The 20569-nt window shown below is 51.3% G+C and overlaps 1 protein-coding gene across 5 annotated transcripts in view; it reads left to right on the forward strand.

Moving 5' to 3' along the window:
• Nucleotides 1-18830, forward strand: part of ITPR1 (inositol 1,4,5-trisphosphate receptor type 1) — a 158471-nt gene extending 139641 nt beyond the window's left edge. For all 5 annotated transcript variants that reach the window (XM_030956611.1, XM_030956612.1, XM_030956614.1 and 2 more), the window contains 4 exons: nt 1018-1183; nt 2113-2273; nt 12960-13121; nt 17489-18830. In XM_030956611.1, coding sequence (XP_030812471.1) covers nt 1018-1183; nt 2113-2273; nt 12960-13121; nt 17489-17578 — 579 coding nt within the window. In that variant the 3' untranslated portion in view covers nt 17579-18830. The remainder of the gene's footprint in view (nt 1-1017; nt 1184-2112; nt 2274-12959; nt 13122-17488) is intronic.
• Nucleotides 18831-20569: the final 1739 nt, after the last annotated feature.

Raw genomic sequence — 20569 nt, forward strand, 5'->3', positions numbered from 1 at the left:
GTGTGTCAGATGGGAGGGAGGAGAGGCCAGGGACCAGGCTGGGCTGGTGGGAGTGTGGGGGAGGAAGGATGATGTGGAGCTGTCATCAGAGTGAGGACCAGGCTAAGCAGCAGGAATTTTCCATAACACCCCTCTGGCTCCCCTCTGACTGCTGTTTAAGCTTTTGTGTCCATCAGTTAGGAAGAAATTCTTCCCTGTGAGGGTGGGCAGCCCTGGCACAGGTGCCCAGAGCAGCTGGGGCTGCCCCTGGATCCCTGGCAGTGCCCAAGGCCAGGCTGGACACTGGGGCTGGAGCACCTGGGACAGTGGGAGGTGTCCCTGGATGGGATTTAAGGTCCCTTCCCACCCATTCTACCATTCTGTGCTGGTTCTGTGATCTGAGGCTCAGGCTGTCACTCCCAAAGCCACACCTGGGGCACTGCTTTTTTGTTTTACCTGATATTTCAAAGTTTTTTTCCTAAAACTTAGCCTTCAAAGTTACTTAATTCTTAATAATAAGTTTGGCACTTAACTGGCAGGATGATTGTGAAAATGAGGGTTGGATATTTTGGATATTCAGGCCTGCAATAAATGTGGAAGTGCACTGAAAAGTCCAGCTTACATGGCTATTAAATGCAATTAATGATATTAAATTCCAATTAAAAACTTAATGGTCCACACTGATCCTCTGTTCATATACTGCAGATTAATATAAGGATATAATTTGGAAAGGGCTTCAGGGAGGGGTGAGAACAAATTTCAGTGTGTGACAGAAGAGTTTTTTCTCTTGTGAGAGAAGTCCAAAATCTTGGACACAGGAAGAGCAGCTCTGCAGAGATCCCGCACTGGCAGCTGACTAAATTGGCTTTTCTTTCAGTGATTTTTGCATTTTGGTTTCATTTAATGCTTTGAATTGTGAGTTCCCCTTGGAGAGCATCAGCAGGGGAGAATCTCAGGCAAAGGGGTGTGGGGCAGGGTGGTATTAAGGGTGAGATGTACCTAATTGGGCTGTTAATAATTCCAAAATGTATCTTGCAGGAACCTCTCTTTGCTGCTAGAGTGATCTATGACCTGTTGTTCTTCTTCATGGTCATCATCATTGTCCTGAACCTGATTTTTGGGGTGATCATTGACACCTTTGCTGATTTAAGGAGTGAAAAACAGAAGAAAGAAGAAATTTTAAAAACAACTTGCTTTATTTGTGGTAAGTGTGGAGACACACTTAACAAGAAGGGGTTACTCTGGGTAAGCCAGGGAGAGCTGCAAGCTCAGAGGAAAAAAGTCTTGAATTGCTGGCTGTTCCTCCTTGCATTCCTCAGCCAGTTCGTGTTCCTGGGTACCACGTGCACTGCAGCTTGGCAGCAGGAGCAGATGGGGAATGCTCAGGATGCCATTTCTCCTCAAGACTTCAGCTCTTGCTTCCCCTCTGCCTCGAAGAACAGTTTCCTATGGGAACAGGAGGGATTTTTATGAGCAGTCGTTTTTTCCAAGCGTGCCTGTGGAAGCCTTTCCCACCAGGAGGTTGGGAGTGGAGGTGCTGTGGTTGACTGACATGGTCCTGCCATGTTGCATAACACGCAGCCTGACGGGCTAACCTTTGGAAATTTGCTGCAAAGCAAACGTTGCTTGTGCTATCAGTTTGCCCAAAAATAGGAGATGTGTTATGAAATCCAACTAACTGCTTGCTACAGGGTTGTTGCCTTTTTTAACCAATTTTTTCTGTTATGTATAATAAATATAAGCAGTACTTGTTACACTTTACTCTCTCTTCCTTCTCTTCCTCTTTCTTCTCTTTCTTGTCTGATCTTTTTTCCTCTCCTTTATCATCTTCTTCTTTCTCCTTTCTCTTCTTTCTCCTTTCTCTTCTCTTTTCTCTTCTTTCTCTTCTCCTTTCTCTTCTTTCTCTTCTCCTTTCTCTTCTTTCTCTTCTCCTTTCTCCTTTTCCTCCTTCCTCCTCTCTTTCCTTCTCTCCCTGGGTGTTTGTCACATTTTATCCTGATATTCAGTGTCCATTCCAGAATGACAGTGACTTGCAGAAGTGCAGCAGACTTTAGAAGCCAGCTTTGTCCTAGAGCTGATTTGCCTGGTCCCCAGCTGGCAAACACTCAGGCTTCTCCCTGTGTCCTCTCACAGGTTTGGAGAGAGATAAGTTTGACAACAAGACAGTGACCTTTGAAGAGCACATTAAGGAAGAGCACAACATGTGGCACTATTTGTGCTTTATTGTCCTAGTGAAAGTCAAAGATTCCACAGAATACACAGGACCAGAGAGTTACGTGGCAGAAATGATCAAGGTGAGTTTGGAGTTTTGCTTTTTTTTCCCCCTAGATTAGACCAATCCAGTGGAATATTGGGTACAGTGCTCTGTATTGTATTGAATTTATTTTGTAAATGTACCTGTGACTTCCCAGCCTCCAGAGCACTCTGTGTGTGTGCTGGAGAAGGTGACAGTGAGTGGCGACAGCCAGCTACTCCCCATGGCTTGGATCAGGGGAAGAGAAGCTGTTCTACCTCAAATTCACATTTAGGGGGAGTCTTTTCAAGCTGGTGGAAGTATCTGAAGCACAACCAACAGGTTATAACCTGTCCTGGTATAAATATCTCCAACTGACTTGTAGGATTTGTTGTCATATGGTTTGAGCTTATTATTGTGAAAATCTACAATTAATGTCTACTCAATTGGAAGGGCTTTTAATGAGAGAATTAAAAGCCTCATCTCTGCCAAGCTGCAGGTTCAGAGCTCCTGGAATTACATCCGAAGCCCAGTCACTAATTTGTGTCTTCTGGCTGGGGAGCAAAAGCCGTTTGATTTATGGAATTTCGGTGTAATTTCTTTAGAGCAGAGCACTTTGCTGCCTCCCCTCCCTGCACATCTGCTGGGAGGTTCCAGCTCCCTGGGGTGGCTCTGCCAATCCCCCCGAGCCCTCTCCCAGGTCAAACGTGTTCTTTTGGGGTCACCAAAGCGTCCGTCCTACTTCTGGAGCTCTCCCTCAGTAATGAGGGCTTAAAGCAATCTTGTGAGCAGTCACCTGATGGAGGATTAGCACAGTGAGATAACCAAGTGCATCGCTGCTGCTTTCCAGCCTGCCTGATTATTTTGCTCCCTTCCTTTATCCCCCCGCAGCACGCATGACTTCAGGGGGAAGCACTGCACTTCTGAAGGGCTTTTGCTTCTAAAAGACAATTCTGTGTTGTGCTTTTGCTTCTCAAAGATGAGTTTGTGCTGTGTTTTTGTTGTTGTTAAAACCAGTTTAAAGAAAGTTTCAGTTGGCAACCGATTCATTATTTCAGATGAACGGCTTGGATTAGATAAGAAGGAAAAATTAGTCACTGAATATGTTTGCATGAAGCACAAAAACTGGAGAACTTTGATGAGAATTCCCATTCATTAAGTGTCAGCAAGGGCTAATTACTGTGTGTGCATGGGAGTAGGGATAAATTATGCATAGCCAGAGTGTCTCATGCAGATGCAATTTTATGTAACCACGTGCTCTAGGTAGAGTTTGGAGTGTGTCTGTAGTTGGGGTTTGCATTTCACAAGCCAGTTTTTAATGAAGATCTGAGAGCAGGTCTCAGTGAGGGCTGGTGAATGTGGGGTGTAACTGCAGGAGTGTGGAACTGGCAGGAAATGTGGATTTCACCTCACTGTCTGTCACCATCCTGCCCCAGGCTCAGGCTGCTGTGCCCTGACTCTGCAGTCCATGGATTCCTGCGGAGCCATTTGGCAAAGCTCACTCTGAAAATCAATTTCTTCCCGGCGTCCTTTAACATTAGAACTTCCTTTTCTGCCCTGAAATCTGGGTGTAAAACATGATGAATCTGTTTCTCTACCAGACCTGTTTTAAATGCTGCTGGAGGAGCCAGAAGTGGGTTTTTTTCCCATTTAAGGTGTTTTTAGGGATAATTTGGGTGGGGCCTGGTTCATCTGTTCCTCAAGCTTTCTGTGCTCACCGAATCCCAGATTGGTTTGGGTTGGGAGGGAGCTCAAAGCCCACCCAGTGCCAGCCCTGCCATGGCAGGGACACCTCCCACTGTCCCAGTGCTCCAAGCTGGCCTTGGGCACTGCCAGGGATGGGGACCCCCCAACCTCTCTGGGCAAAATCCCATTAATACAGAGGGAGAGACCAAGGAAAGCTTTAAATTAAATTAACTCCATGAGTGCCAAGGCAGAGATTCACTGTGGAGGTGCTGCCTTAGCAGCCACCAGCCTCTCCTGGGAAGCCTCCTTGGGGCATGGCTGCCTTTTAAAGGGATTTTCCTCCCGTGTTTCAGACTGAAGGTGGCACTGTAACATCTTGGATAGTGACAGAGAATGGGGCACGTCCTCCCCGGGCTGCCTGTGCGTGGGACCCGCGTTCAGCTGCTGCTCGTACCCAATTTTAGGAGCTGGGGTAGGAAGCATCATGTGCTCCAAGTCCCCCTGTGATGGCAGAACACACCTCAAACGTTTCACCTGTGCTCTGACTCCCATCAAAATGCCTTCAGAATACTCTTGGATTTCTGCCCCTCGGTAAATGAAAGAAAAAAAATTAGGAAAATACAGTTTTTAAAATTGCCTTTGCCATTTAGTATTTGTGGGTTGTTCCAACACTACAGAACAGTAAAGAAAAAAATTAAAGAATTTAGGACACTTAAATTATATCCACTGTCAGTTTGTGAGCTGCTTCCAGTGCTGCTTGTACAGTGCTTTAAGGATATTTTAAGCACATTGGTATCAAAAGAATCCTGGACAATTTCATTTATGCAGTTAGTGAATATTCAGGCACCTTTAAGAGCAATCTTGAATGTTGATGCTTTCTTGTCTAAAAATAATGTGTGTAGAAAGGCAGCTTTGAGGATTCCCACTGTATTGGGTATGGCAGAGCTGGATCTGGCCCATAGCATTCATCCTGCACCCTTCACGATCCTGGCCCCACATTAAAAGAAATTGTAGCCTTGAAAATCAATTATTAACTACAATTCCTTAGTGAATTTTATATTTCTTCACAGACAGAAGCTCATTAAGTTCAAACACATCACGAGGAAAGAAGTCAACAGGTACACTGGGAAGTAGAGTTGAGTTTAGGGCACTGAAGACTGATCAAAAAAATCAAAATTAAAAAAGCCCAGCAGTGATCTGACCTGAGCAGCCTGGGCTAGGGGGAGGTGTCCCTGCCCAGAGAGATGAGCTTTAAGGTCCCTTCTAACCCAAACTGGTCTGGGATTCTGGAAAATAAAATCTGTTAACTGTTCTGACAGTGCTGCTGTGCCACTGTCCCTGTCCCTCCCATAGCCCTGTTCTGGCACCAGTCTGGGGCTGTTGGTGGCTCTGGATCTGGACTGGTTTGGTTGAGTCCCATGCAGGGCCAGGCTGCCCTGGGCTTGTAGCTGCAGGTCCAGGCTGCTGATGGAGGCTGGAATTCCTGCTGCTGTAAACAGGGATAATATTCCCTTTCATCAGGAGGGGAGCGTGTGCCTGCTGCCTCAGATGATGTCAGACTCGGGGTATCTCAGGAATCTGTGCTGAGAATCGCCAGAGATGCTCAGGGAATGGGGCTGCAGGGGTGGGGTGGGGGAAGCTGGGGCTGTGCACACCCCACTGCTGCCCTGAGCCACCCTGCCCTGCTGGCCCTGCCCTGGCAGCCTCGCGGTGCCCGGACATGGCAAAGGGATCTCAGCGGCTGGCATGGAGCAGCTGCCCTTGGCACTGCATCCCTGAGCCACCTCCTTAATATCAGTTTAATGGCACAGACAGTGCTGTGCATGTGGGGAAACATCTCTTGGCGGCAGAGATGATGTTCAGCTCCTGGTGTTTGTACAGCTCTGCTGGCTGGAGCGGGGATGTGTCTGCTCCATCCTGCAGAGACAGGGGCTGGCTCCACGCTTGGAGCATGGGGAAGGATGCTGAGGGTGCCTCCCGTGATTCCCAGGAACAAAGGCCCCGGTTCTGGAGGCTCTGCAGTCACCAGGAAGATCAGGTGATGTCTGAATAACACCCTGTGTGTGGGAGGTGGGGGGATCCACTTATCGCCTTGGCCAGACATTGACATCCACACCCAGATGACTCATGTGAACTCCGTGCAACTCCCTGCAGATTAGTTCATTTAAATGTCTTATCTTCCCATCCTGGCTTGAGAATTCCTCCTGGAGTTCTGGCCTCTGCCTGCAGTTGCTGTGGCAGCCTGGGCAGCACAGCAGCCCTGCCAGCTCAGCTGTCACCGGGGCCCTGGCAGGGCTCTGCCACAGCCAGCTGTGTGCAGGCATTTAGAATATGTAAAATCTCTCACTCTGCAGCTCGCTAAGGAGAAAACCACACAGGCACCCGGGGTTTGTGTGCATTCCTGAGCTGTCTGCAGGCAGCTGCATGGGCTGTCACAGCACAGACAAATATTTGCATGCCCGACTCTGCATCCCCTGCTCTGCACCTCGAGCAGCCTGGGCTGTCAGGGGTTGTGCATGCAGATGTGCTCATTAAAAAATAAAGGCTGCTTTGGAAAAGTTGTTAGCGTGGATCTTCCTGACTAGCTCCTGCAGTCCCCCTTTGTTTTTAATCCGAGCAGGATCTGTGTCATTAGCAGCCTTTATTGCAAAAATGAGGCAGAGGTGTCACGATTGCCCAAGCTCTGTGTCCGGATCGAGGGCACTGAGTTCCAAATCTGGATTGTGTTGTCATTGAAAAGGAGCCATTTACAAATAGGAGTGATGGCACAGGTAGCCTTAAAGGAATTTGGAATAGGAATGAAGCTACAGATTTCCCTTTGTGCCTTAGCTAACCTCTGTGTACAAAGCTGGGGATTTCAGTATATTATTGGGCTTTTTCCTTGGTGCCCTGAGCTCTGTCCTGTGAAGGAAAGTGTTTCTGATTCTGGGTTTGAGTGACTGCTGCCAAGGCACAGCCTCCTGGTAAGCGAAGATGAGATTCCATCAGTGTCAGGCTTTCAAATTGCCTCCTTTCAGAAGTGCAAGTGTGACTTGAAGGCTTTCCCAGGGAGTTATCCAGCAGGGACAGTCACTGCTCTGAAACCCAGCAGGAAGGTGGCATTCAGCAGTGGTGATGGCTGTGAGGAGTGGCCGTGTCCCAGGCTCTCCGTGAAACCCAGTTCAGCTGGAGATGGCCAAGACTGGCTTGGCACTGCGGCACCCCAGGAATGACAAGGGCACATCAGGACACTTCCAACCCAAAGCATTCCGAAAGGCCCTTAATGATTCCAGCACTGGTGAAAGACATATGGACGTGAAATTACAGTCTGAGAAAGTGTTGGAAACGTAGTTATGTTCATCTGTCATTTGTGCCTGGAAATCCTGTACTTCAGGCAGAGTCAAATAGGAGAGATTTGTCATATCAATATTGTGCAAACCAGCTGCAGACACAGGAGTGAGCAGCCCGTGCAAATGACTGGGTTACAGATGAGGAAATTGGGGTTTTGGGGCTACCACTCACTGTGGTACTGGTGCAAGCTGGGAGAGGAGGAGGAGGAGGAAGACCAAGGAGGTCAGGATGTGACCTGGAGCTGACAGTGCTTTGTTTGGTGGTAACTTCCCAACAAGCTGCATCTTGAGATAGCTGGCCAGAGTTAGCCAATATAATTACAGGGTTAATGAAGAAATCATGGCAGAGGCTTGGGAGAGCCCGGAGTGCTTGGCAGCAGGCCCTGGGCTGCTGGAAACACTGTGTCATAGGCACGGGCTGAGCTTTGTGCTCATAGGGGAGGAACTTGTTCCACCCTTGGTGCAAACCAGGAGCTGCACTGGGAGAAGGGAATGGTCAGCCTCATCTTCCCCAGCTCTGGCACAGGGTGCCCAGAGCAGCTGTGGCTTCCCCGTGCCTGGAAGTGTCCAAGGGCAGCTTGGACAGTGCTTGGAGCAGCCTGGAACAGTGGAAGGTGTCCCTGCCATGGCAGGAGGTGGAACAAGATGAGCTTTGAGATCCCTTCCAACCCAGTGCTTGGTTTTCCCGGATAAACCACCTGGTATCCATGCTGGGAATCTTGGGTTGGCATCCTAGCTGACCAGGCACAGGTTTCCCGTGGGCTGAGCGTGTGTATGAACAAGGCCTGGGTGGATGAAAGCAGAAGGAAAGGCTTGGGGGCACTTCTGGGGAATGGATGTTTGCATAACATGCTGGGTTTGGGTGGATCCCGGACAGCTGCCAGGGTGGGAGCCTGTTGGAGAGGGGGAAGGCTCCTGCCTGGAAACTGTGGGGTGACACACTGGGAGCACAGAGCAGCCCTGGGAGCACAACCCAGTGCTGGGAACGCAAACCCACACTGGGAACACAGACCCTGGCACCAGAAAGCCCCTGGGGCCGAGCGTGCCCGAGGTGGCCCTGGGCTGGGGTGAGGCCGGCCCTGAGTCATCCCCTGACCCCGCTGGCCCTTGTGCAAGAGGATGTGGGTGACGGCAGCCACTGCCACCAGCTGTGCAGCTCAGCCTCTGCTGGGGAATTGCTGGTCCTGCCCAGCTGTGAGGGCGTAGCGTGCCCCACTTCAGTGGGATCAAACAGCCCAACAGGAGGCTGGTGTGGAGAGGTGGCCTTGTCCTCTTGGGTGGCAGGACATGGCCCTCAGGAACGCTGTCTCCTGTGGTCCATCGGGCTGGGGGTGCTCAGCTGGGCTCCAGGCAGTCACCCACAGCAGAGCTGTCCCAGGGGTAGGGCCATGGTCATCCTGCACCTTTGGGAATGGTGTCTGTGTTCCAGGTTCCCTGCTCTGTGCCAGCCCAAGTGCCACATGGGTATTTAACAGAGAAAAGGAGCTTATTGCACCCTGAACCTTGTGTTGTCAGCCTCCTGTGGGGCAACATGGGCCATGTGAGGAGTTGAGAATGTTCTGAGTGTGGAGGGGGAGACACCATCAGGTGCTGGTTTTCATGGAGGGGAGAAGTGCAGCTCGGTGCAGAAGAAGTGATGGTGAGCCCTTTGCAGCAGAGAGAGAACCTGATGTGGGGATTTTTCCAGGAAGCCCAAGAAAGACCCAAGAGGAGTCCCATCTCACCACAAACAAACATATGCGTCTTCAGAGTGCTTCACAGAGCTCTTTTGTAGCTGTGTGGGTCTGATTTTTAACTTCCCATGACAGAAACTGAAATTTGCTGCTGCTGCCTTTCCCTGCTTGTGTTCAAGAAACAACTGGATGTGGCACTCAGTGCTCTGGGCTGGGTGACAAGGTGGGGATGGGGCACAGCTTGGACTTGGTGATCTTGGAGGTTTTTTCCAAGTAAAATTCTGTGATTCTGTAAATGATGCTGCTGGGCAGCCCTTTGCTGGCAGCTGTAGGGATTTATTTTGGAGAGGGTTGAATTAGCCCTTCAGCACCCTGTAACTCTGAGGCACAGGGTACACAGAGACCCTGGAGAGGAACAGTGAGTCCTTGGGGCCAGCAGAGCCCCACTGCCTGCCATGAGCTGCCATCCCTTGCCCAGGAGGAGCAGGGTGATGCCTCTGCTGGCACAGCCCGTGCTGAGGTCACCTCTCAGCCTTTCTCAGAAGCAGCTCTTCGGCAGAAGGCGGGAGGAGCCGGCGCTTCTCAGAATGAATGGCAGCAGCGCTTCCTCTGCCTTTCCAGGGGCATGGCAGCACCCGGCTGTGACGCTGCTGCTGCTGCTGGCCTTACAGCAGGGACTTTTCCAACTTTACCTAGAAAAGAGCTGCAGCCCGAAACCCAGAAACCCAGCCCTTGTGGTCAGCCCGCTTCCGGCAGAGGCTGCGCTGGCCCCGGCTGCTGCAGCACCGGGCTGGGCCTGGGCTGGGAACGGGGAGCTGAGGGTACCCCGGGATCCTGGGAACGGGGAGCACAGTGTACCCCAGGATCCTGGGAATGGGGAGCTGAGGGCACCCGGGATCCTGGGAATGGGGAGCTGAGGGTACCCGGGATCATTGGTGTGTGGATGCCAGCAGCTGCACAGGAGCTCGGGCAGCTTCCCCTCTCCAGGCTCACTCAGTGCCTCTGAAACACCTCCAAAGCCCCAAGATGGACACGAAGCTGTGCCTTTAAAGGTACCCCAGGGCTGAGCTGACGTTCAGCAGAAACTGGATCATGGAGATATAAATCTTTTATTGACCCCTGAGTGGCAGTGCTGGGAGCCAGGCTGGCCCAGCAGGATCACCATCCCCTGACCTTTCAGCATTCCTGCTCCGTCCCGTTGGTGCTGGCTCTGCTTAAATATTTATTTATTTGAAAGCAAACACCCCCACACTCCCAGCAGGGACAGGACGGGCTGTGTGTCAGCAGCCTGGTCACATCCAGCTCCTCTCTGCGGGGCTGGGGGAGCCTGAAGAACAGGCTGAAGGTTTCCAGGGAAATCCAGAGTGTGTGCAGAAGGCAGAGCTGTGTCCTGCTGTGCTGGCAGCTTCCCTCTGTCCTCTCTGGAGAGTGCCAGCCCCAGCCTGGGCCAGGCAGCATTGCCTGGTGCCTGCACTACCTGCATCCTGGGCATGTATCTGCACCTCTCTCCCTGTGCTTTCCCAGACTGTTTGGGTGGACACCCCCTGTTTCTTGCCGGGTGGCAGCTGGACATGTCCAGATAAATGCTGGGTTTGGGTGGTGATGTGGGAGTGGGGAGGCACATCAGTGCAGCCCAGTCAGGGTGGGCAGGGCATGTCCAGGTCCTTCCCTGAGGCTGTCCCTGCTCAGGGAATTTCCAGGTGCCCCTTAACCCTTTCCAGGTGGGTCAGTGCCGCAGGGCACTGCCAGTTCCAGCTGAAGGGTGAGCCCTGGCCCCCAGCTCAGACACCCACAGGGCTGTGTGTCCTTGTCCTCAGCCTTCCCCTGCCTCAGCCTCTGGAGTTCACAGTTTGGTTTTCATCTTTCAACCTGACATGAGAACCAGAGGTGCTTTGTTGGTTTTGTTCAAATCAAAGCCAAGATCTCCTGACTTTGAGGGCTGGGGCTTTCAGAAACCCAGCAAGTTTGCGAGCTCTGAGCAGGCTGCAGAAGCTGTGGGTGCTGTTTGATTTCACCTTCTGGGCCTGGAAGGATCAAGTCTCAGCCTCTGCAGCAGCTGCAGTGCTGGCTTAAATTGCAGAGTAATGTTGGAAAGTGCTTGGGGTATTTGTTATGAAACACTGCAGGTAGGGAAAGTTGGTGCTTCTCTCATCCCTTTCATCCTTCTCAAGGATGGGGCCTGGGAACACTCTGGGGATGGCCTTAGAAGTGTTTTTGGGAACAAGGAAAATATTTCTGGAGCAAGAAAAGGGGCAGGCAGGAGCTTCAGGGCTCCTGTGTCTGCCTAGAAACATCAGGACATGGGTCTGAGGGTCCAGGCAATCCTGCAAATATAAATTACATTTTAGTCTAATTTTCCTCATCCTCTGCCCTTGTTTCTTCCCTGGAGGAACAGGGGGAAGTGCAGTTGGTGTCATTGATTTTCCCTGGGTGGGAGATGCTGGACCTGAGCACAAATGTTGAGCTGCCCCCTCCTCCCTAATGAGGCTTTTACTACAGCTGGAAGAACACAGTGCAGTGCTGCCTGTTCCTGCTATTAAACCTTAATTGTGGGACTGCCATTCCCTAAAGTCCAAAATATTTTGGCACTTGTCTTGGTAAATGCGTATTTTTTTTTGTACATAGATTTTTTTTTCCCTTTTATTAGCAGAAACCATCTGCCCTGTAAACAGAGATCAGGAGCAAACAGCCTTCCTGGCAGTTCTGCATCACGTGGGAATGCTGTGGTGCCTGCATGGGAAAGGGCCTGCTTTCTGCTTTCTGCCTTCTCATCCTGGCAAAAGGAAACTCCAGGCACATCAGAGGCAGCTAATTTAAGCTGATGAGTCTTGGCATCGCATCTGAATTGCAGAGAGGATGTGACTGGAGCTCTCTGTAGAGGTGCACAGCCCTGATTAAGCAGGATGGCTGCTCCTGGGAATGAGGGGGAGCATGGAGGGGAAGGGGTTAGAGCTGGAGATTCAGGCAGGGAATGACAAAAAGCCAGGAGTTTGCAGTGCTGCTTTAAAAACAAGCTGGGAGCCCAGAGAAGAGCCTGGCCAGCCAGTGGGGTGAGCTTTGGTCACTGTTAATCAGCAGTGTTGATTGATTTTTGATTAACAGCATCCCTTGGTGTTAATGCAGTCACCCTTCAGCTGCCTGGTGTGTTCAAAGCTCCCCAGCTGTGTCACCTGTGAGAGCACACACCTTATCTCAGCCAGCCCGAGTTCAGCTTCCATTTCAGAGCATATCTCCAGCGTGGGAGGGGAACCAGACTGGATGGGAAACCAGTTTGATGTTGAAGTGTAAGGTGTCGGGACGTGGGGTGCACCCCTCCTCCTCTTTTGTGGCTTTCTGTTCCGCTCCTGCCTTTATTTTTAACATCTCTGGCAAGTACACGAGTGCCTGTGTGAGTCTGTACAGGCTCCTCAGAGTGAGTGTGTGTCCAGTGGCATTCCTGACTTAAACATGGACTGTAAGAGACTTTGTATGGCTGAGGGAAAACCCTACAGGCAGTGCATTGTAATGTATCTGTCCCTCATTTTAGCCTGAACCAGACAGTCAAAGTAGGATTTTCTTTTTCATTAAAAAGGAAGTATTTCAGCTATGGAAGAATTTCCAGAACTTGGTTTCTTTTATCAGAGAGCACAGCCAAGCTTTGCTTGACCCAAAAAGCAGAAAATCTTCCTCAAACACAAATCAAAAGATAGTGAGATGGCAGCAGATTTCTAGCACTGGGAAATGCTTGTCCAGACGTGAAATCTGGGCTGGTTTAATGTCCAGTGGTTGTGCATTTATGCTGAGGTGTTTGTGAGGGAGCAATGGCTGGGGACAGTGAGTAGCTGGAGAGGAAACCCGACCTGAGCAGCCCCAATTCCCAGCAGTGCCTCGGTGCCTCGGGCTGGCACTTTGCAAACTTTCCAGTGAGATGCAAATGCAGATAACTGCAGATAGCTACAGATAAGTACAGAGCTGCTGCATCGAGGAATGTCCCGTGGCTGCAGAGCTGTGTCTGTGCTGTGCTCTGGGGCAGGTTTTCCGGTGGCAAACACTAATTGTGCCCTGCTGTGTGATCCTCAGGAGAGAAACCTGGACTGGTTCCCCCGGATGAGGGCCATGTCACTGGTCAGCAGCGACTCGGAGGGAGAGCAGAACGAGCTGAGGAACCTGCAGGAGAAGTTGGAGTCCACCATGAAGCTCGTGACCAACCTCTCTGGGCAGCTCTCAGAGCTCAAGGATCAGGTAAGGAGCAGGCACACACTGTGATGGGCAGCACAGGCTCCTGCCAGCCCCTCCTGCAGCTGCGGTTCTGCAGCTCCACGGCTTCTCCAGACCCCAGGGAGAGCTTCCCCAGAGTGACTCGTGGGTAGGAAAGCAGTGAACAAACCAGAGTCCCTCCAGAGCCCCAGGCTCCAGCTGACCTGCCTGGTGCTGGCCCCACTGGAGAGTTCCAGAGTGGCCGCATGAGAAAGGGAAAACTCATGTTAAAAAAATCACCTGAGTTAACTTCAGTCAGTCCTGGCTGGGGCAGGGAGCCTGCGGGTGGTGTTGTTGTTGTTGTTTGGGGTTTTAACCCCAAGAGCTGAGCGTGATCCTGTCAGCCAGAGGGTGTGACACTGACACCAGGGCTGTGTCACCCTGTGCACCTCAAAACCCACCGAGAAACTGGAGGAGCACTCGAGTGGTTACTGGTGGTGCTGGTCGCTCTGTGCTGCGGCTGTGCTGCTGAGCAGATGTGATTTGGCTGCTGCCACCCTCAGCCTGCAGCTCACACATCCCAGGAGGGTTTGCACTGCACCACACGCTGCTGCTGCTGTGAGCCAGCGAGTGCTCCACAGACCTCGCAGGGTTTGTCTGGCGCAGCAGCTTCTCTGCAGCAAGAGCTGGGTGGCTTCTGCCTTGGCTGGGCTCGAGGTTGTCGTGGGGCTGGTGCCCAGCCCAGCCCCAGCGATGGCTTTGTGAAGGACAGAGGCAGCAGGGCTTCAGCTGGTGCTGTCCCTGGGGATTCCAGCCTGACAGGAGGGAACAGGGAGAGCACTGCTGCCTGTGCTGGCAGGAGCTGTTTGTGGTGGCTGCTTATCTCTGTGCATTAATAACCTGAGCCAGATGCTTCAACTAGTGAATTGATGTCGGTATTGGCACTGGCTGAGATGAATTGCTGACTTGCACCTGGGTGGTGGATGGAGCCACCCGGGGCAGGAGTGGCCCAGCAGCTCTGGGTCAGTTCCTCTCCCAGCAGCAGTGCCATCCCTGCTGCCCAGCTCTGCTGGGCTGGCTGGCTGTCTCATGGAACACTCCTCTGTCAGGAGCCCTGGCAGCCAGCACTGAGATCAGCTCCTGCCTGCCAGTCACGCTCTGCACTGGGGCTGCAGCTGCGCCCTGTCCCCAGCACCCTGTGGAGGCAAGGAAGGGATTAATGTGGGGGACTGGGAGCTGACAGCCTCGCTGCCCCGGGCTGTAATTAGTGCTCAGGCACGGTGCCACAGAGCCCCTTGCTCCAGTTGGTCTGAGACGAGTGCAGAGGCAGTTGCTCTTTTGTCTGGGCTTTAATTCTTGCTGGGCAGTGGTTTGGCTGTTTTGCCTGGAAACAATTACCCTGCCCCGTGTGTCCTGTGTCTCCCTGCTGAAGGCTCTGACTCCAAGTGCAGGCACAGGAGCCTCCCCACTGGCCACAGCCACACATTTCTTCTTTCTGAAGCTCGCAGCCCTCTTGGCTGACCAAGCACTAAAACCTCTCCTTGCTCTTTGTGACAATAAGAATGAAGGGTTTAGCTTTTAGAGAGCTATTTGACTGTAAAAGCAAGAGAGGAAACCAGCTTCATTAGTGTGGTGATAGCTTTTAGGAATTCCCCTAAGTACCATTATTGAGAGCCCTGCTGAAGATGCAGGATGCTCCAATTATGTGACAAAGCCAGTATATCCCTCCTCCTGATCAGGAACTGTCTCCAGGAAAGGAACTAACTCAGAGAATTCTTATTTGTATTTATTTTCTTGTAATTAAATAAAGGGAAAACCTCTCATTCATTTGCTCTTCAAGCTTGTTAGGTTTCTGGAGACTCTAATTATTAGAAGCCGAGTTCCAGCCCGCCTGCTTCCCCAAAGTGCACCAAGAGCCATTAAAATCCTGATCACTTTAATTCTGTGTGAAAAGATTACATCATAATTGTCTGCAGCAGCAGGGAATTAGATGTAATCACCCAGAAATCCTTCCCAGAGTTCCAGCATCGCTCCTGGGGCCGGGCCTGGCTGGGGACAGCCCCCCTGGGCTCCAGGTGTGGCTCAGGGTGGCAGGGTACAGGCAGGTGCTGTGTGCCCTGGGGATCCTGCTCCTGCCCCATCTGGTGCCCTGTTCCTGGAGGTGACTCCAGCTCACCACAACCTTTGGAGCCAGGCTGCCTCTGGCAGGCCTGGGCGTTATCAGGGAGCCCAGCCTGGCTCAGCTGAACCCCAGGTCCCCTGGGCAGTGTTTGGGTCCTGTCAGCACAATTCCAGGGCCTGGCAGCTCCCTGGGGATTTGCTGGGCCTGGCTTTTATGGCCTGTTAGCCCAGGTGTGCTGTCACTGGAAAGCTTTTGCAGGAGATTCACTCTCCAGTAAATGTGATGGCAGTAAGTTGTTCCCTCCTGCAGCCCTGTGCCCTCCACACAGCATTAAGTGTAGTGCAGGATTAATAATGTTCTGCATTGACACCAAAATTGCATTTCTCCCTCTTATTTATGGTTGGGTGCTTTATTCTTCCCTTTTTTTAAAGCCACATCTACTACAAACACCTGCACCAGGGTGCACAATTGCTTTTCTACCCAGCCTGAAAAATATCTCCTACAGTCCCTTTTCTTTATTCCTCTTTCTTTCCTTTTTATTCCATGTGTCCTCTGAATCAGTTTATTGGCAGTGTGAAATTGTGCTCTCAGTTTGCTCAGTGAAGATAATTAATGTAAAGAGGCATTTTTAAGCCAAGTCCTTGTGGCCTCTCTGCATTTCCTGAACTTGTGGGTTATCATAGCAGCAGTTTAACATTCGGGTTCAGCAGGGAGTGGGTTGTGTGTGTGCTCAGGGAGCTCTGGGAAGACCCCTCTCCTCCTGCTCCCATTCCCTGTGAAGTGTTAGAAGCTTTTTGTGGAGAGAATTCCAGGAGGTGTGCCCTGGCCTCGGGAGGCTGCAGCCAGCCCTGGGGAAAGGGAAAACAGCAGCTCTGCCTCCCCTTGGGCCAGGCAGTGAGCAAGGTGCTGGGCTGAGGTCAAGGTTAATTATGGTTTCAAGAGGAATGATGGTGTTTCAGCCCTTTTCCTGGTGGTTAAGGGAGTGCCCTGGGCACATGGTGAGGTGTGGGGTGTGCAGCAGAGGAGCCTTGCAGAGGCTGTCCAGCAGTGCCCCTTTGGAGCAATCCCATTCCCCACAGAGCTCCAGGTCGGCCATTGGCCAGCCACTAGGATACCCTGCCCCAGCTGGGAAGCTCTGTCAGCTCTAAAACTGGGGTTTTAAACAGACCCACTCAGGTGGTTTACTGGTGACCATGGTGGTGGAGCTGGTTTGACTGTTGGATTTGATCTTGGAGGTCTTTTCCAGCTTTACCAATTCTGTCATCCCAAATGTGTTACAAAATGAACCAAACATGTATGAACCACCTCCTTCTGCTGGGGTTGCTGCCACAAGCAGTGACACTGGCTGGCATTTGTCACTAAACAGCAAGAACTGGAGAAGTTAAATGGTGGCTGTAGCTGGAAGGAGCAGCAGGAGCAGGATGGGAGGGTGGATCATGTGCTGTGGTGTGCTGACCCTGAGGGTGTGGGGGCTCTGGGGGGAGCCCAGGTGCCCTTGGTGGGGCAGGGATGAGACTGTCCTGGCATTCCCTGTGAGCTATCCCATGTTGTGGCTCCTCTGCAGCCACAGCATGGCAGGAGCTGTGGGATCCAGCCGTGGGATCCAGCTGTTCACACCTGAGACCCTGCCCAGCCAGAGTCATTCCTTACATGGCTTATGTAACTTGTGAGAAACCTCCTGAAGTTTTAAAGAAGCAGAGTGGAGCGATTGGATTGTGGCCATTTCTCAATATCAGCAATACCAGTGATCCATTTCCCCTTCATGGTTCACTGATCGGGAGAACGGCGTTCCCCATCTGCTTCCCACTCATTGAATAATGAAGTTTGGGCTGTGTGGCAGTGAGGGGGTTAAGCCCTGCCTTGGCAGATGGGGAGGGCTGGATGAGAGCAGGGAGTGCTCAGTGTTTTCCAGCAAAGGCAAGGGTATTCCCAGCCTGACTGCAGGGCTCGCCCCTTTTTCCGCCCCCTCTGCTGGACGGGTTACAGAGAATTCCTGACAGGGGAGGTTTCTGCAGGCTGCTCCCCGCTCCAATTCCTGCTGTCTGCCGGGCTCTGCCGGGCTGTCCCTGGCACAGCAGTGTCCGGGCTCTGCCGGGGCTGTCCCTGGCACAGCAGTGTCCGGGCACACAGACACCCGTGGCCATGCTGGGGCTGGAGTCAGCCCTGCCCCAGGGAGCAGGCGCTGGCTGTAGCCAGGGCTCTGCAGCAAACGCCAAGCACAACAGGCCCTCGGGCGAGCTGACGCACAGGAAGCGCCGGGGCCTAATGAGCAAACTTGTTAATTTTCCAGATGACAGAGCAGAGGAAGCAGAAGCAGCGCATCGGTCTCCTTGGACACCCCCCGCCCATGAATGTGAACCTGCAGCAGCAACCAGCCTGAGCTGGGAGGGTCACCCCGAACACCCCCGGCCCAGAGGCTGCTCCCTGAACCTTCTGTGCATCCTGTAAATACCCTGGTTTTATACTTAGATGTATATGACTGCTACTCTTATCAAGCTGGGGGCGCGTGGATTGTGATTAGAACTGTTGGCACGGGACAGAGGTTAAACTTTGTGCCAAAACTATCAAAATTGCCTTTTCCTTGGAAGGACTTAAGAGAGCACCTGAATTGCACTTGAAAAGATTATTTGACTATGTGACATGTATTTTGTATTTAAAAAAAAAAGAATAGAATAGCTAGTATTTATGTTTTTATACAATTGTGCAATATGAATTATGCAATCACAATATATTTGGAACTCCTGAATGTCCTAAGGGAGTGCACATCTTTGGATCTGGTGTGTTAGTACAATGTAATAAATGGTATAAAATTACAGGTGTAAATGAGGCTGCTGCAAAATTGTGTAACTGGTGATTTTTTCATACCCTTGGACATTTTTGTACCATGTGTGTAAATATCTTGCAATGCCATATTTGTTGCCTCTTCCTCCCAGGGATGATGCTGGGACTCCGTGAGCTGTTCGATTGGTATCGATTAAAGCAAAACATTATTTTGAAGCTTCCGAGTGAGGAAAGCAGGAGGTATTTTTCAAGAGATTTCTTTAGAGTACTGAAGCTAGAAGAGCTCAGACATCGGGTTTTTTAAATGCTAAGATTTCTTAAAGGGAACTTTTTATGCAAAATGAAGTTTGGAATGAGGATGCACTACTGGTGAGTCGGTGCAGTCTCCCAGGACTGAGCTGAGGCTGTCCAGGCTTTGCATTCTCAGTGTGTAGGATCCTCTCCTTCTATTTTTTCATTAGAGACCTATGTGCCTGCTAAAGCTTTAGCAAACAGGCACTGCACCGACTGAAACGTGTCCTGTAGCTGAGCACTGATGTGTGTAATGCTTGTGTGAGAGCCACTGGTTTGAGGCTGCTCTGTCCCACCCCTTCCTCTCCCTTTTATTTGGTCACTTTCTTTGGTTTCTGATTCTCCAGAGTGTGAAAGGAAACTTGTTGGGTTGTTGTTTGGCTGGTTTTTTTCCTCCAATCCGCTGCATAGTTTTATACATGGACCTCATTTTACAGAAGCTGACTTCTCTGCAATACTGTCTACAAAAGAAAAAAAAAGAAAAAAAGCTACAGAAAGAGCTATGAAAATTTGTAAATGCATAAATATAGGTATTTAAATAAATGATGCAAAATACTCTATGGTCAGAGGCTGCTGGTGGTTTGTGTTCCCTCCAAGGTGGTGTGTGGCAGTTCTGTCACACACAGGTGTCCTGGGATGTGGTTTCACAGGGGCCTGGCAGGTAAGGATGGGGCTTTTCCCAGTGCCCACAGGGCCAGAGGTTGCTTTTTTTTAAAACCAGAGCATGTCCCAGCAGTGAGAGGCACTGGCACCCAGGGAACTTCACCTGCGGTCACTCCGGGTTGGGATACTTCACACTGTCCCCACTGATAGTTTAGGTTTGTGGCTGTCATTGGAGCATGTGAGAGTTAAAAACCCCTCCAGCTCCAAGTATCGTGTGCACAGGAGCGTTGCTGATTGTGTGTATTTGATTAAGATGTAGCAGGAACTACCTGGTACAATTAATCATCTTTAATCTGGTAAGTGCACACAACTGTCTGAGGTGGGTGCGTGCCCCTAGCTCAGGTCATCAGGAAAGCTCAGCAGGAGGGCACCCGAGGGGAGGGAGGAAGGAGGGCAGCCTGACCAGCAGTCTCCCAGCCAGATTTATCGGTGAGATTGTGACTCCTTAATCACATGTATTTCCATATATATCTCCTGGCAAATCTGTCTTCCCCTCTGCAGCAAGGTGTGTGCAGAGGGAGTGCGGCGCTGCAGCTGCCGCCGGCGTGGCGCGGTGGAGGAGCAGGATTTCGTTTTCCCTGAGCAGCAGAGACACGTACCTGACTCACTCCTTCCCCTCCTGCCATCCAGGGATAAGCAGACACACGAATTTGTCAGGCTTCCCGGAGCCTCTGCCAGTCAGGTGAGAGGGAGGCGGCTGAGCACAGCCTGAGAGGGCACCCCTGAGGATGGGCGCTGTTGCTTCATCTTTACCTTAAAAAGGCAGAAGCAGCGAGTGCCTGGGCACTGGCACAGCCCTGCTCTGCTCTGTGATCCGTGTGAAAGCAGCAGGGTGGAACCCGGGCCTCTCACCGCGGCTCTGCCTTCCCAGGAGCTGCGGGGAGATGCAAAAAGGGAGGTTAATCTCCCTCGGGTGCAGCTGCAGCAAGAGAAGCAGAGCACAGCCACCACCCCGGCAGTGGGGATGCAGGGCAGGTGGGTGGTTCCAGGGGTGGCACAGATGGCTCAGGAGGTCACACTGTGTCCCCAGCCTGAGCAGAGGCTGTGTCATCTGGTCAGCAGAGGAAAGTGACTCTGTTCCTCCGCTCAGCCCACGAACAGGTCATTCCTGTCTGCAGATTCATTTCTGCAGTGACATTTCATGCACGACCATCACATTTTTCCTTTTTTCTTTTTTCATTCTTGGGTTTTCTAAGCTTTTTTAAATTTTTTCTTTCTGGCTGAACTCCTCTGTCCATGATGGCTGTGCCAGCAGAGACAGGGAATGGTGAAAACCCTGCTGGGGCTGGTGGTGGTTCTGTCCCTGTAGCTTCTGAGGTCAAATCTGTGTTAGGACTTTCCCATTCTGGACTGAGATCTGGTGCCCCATAGCAACTTCCTGATCTCAGAGAAAAGCTGTGTGAGGGATCTGTTTCATTTCCCCATTTGGGGTACCCTTTTCCACAAAAGCTGAGTATCTCTGACATCACAAACAGCTTTATTCTCAATTATTGGACTCTCAAGTGAAAAAAATCCTCCAAAACCTGAGAAAGGCATCTGTAAGGTAAGTTTAGGTCCTGCACAGGAGGGAGCTTTTTGGCTCTAAAAACACATCGCTGACATCTAGTAAAATTAATGATTGGGTGACAGAGAGATG

This window comes from Camarhynchus parvulus, chromosome 12 (assembly GCF_901933205.1).
Source record: "Camarhynchus parvulus chromosome 12, STF_HiC, whole genome shotgun sequence".
In the NCBI taxonomy this organism is placed as follows: Eukaryota; Metazoa; Chordata; class Aves; order Passeriformes; family Thraupidae; genus Camarhynchus; species Camarhynchus parvulus.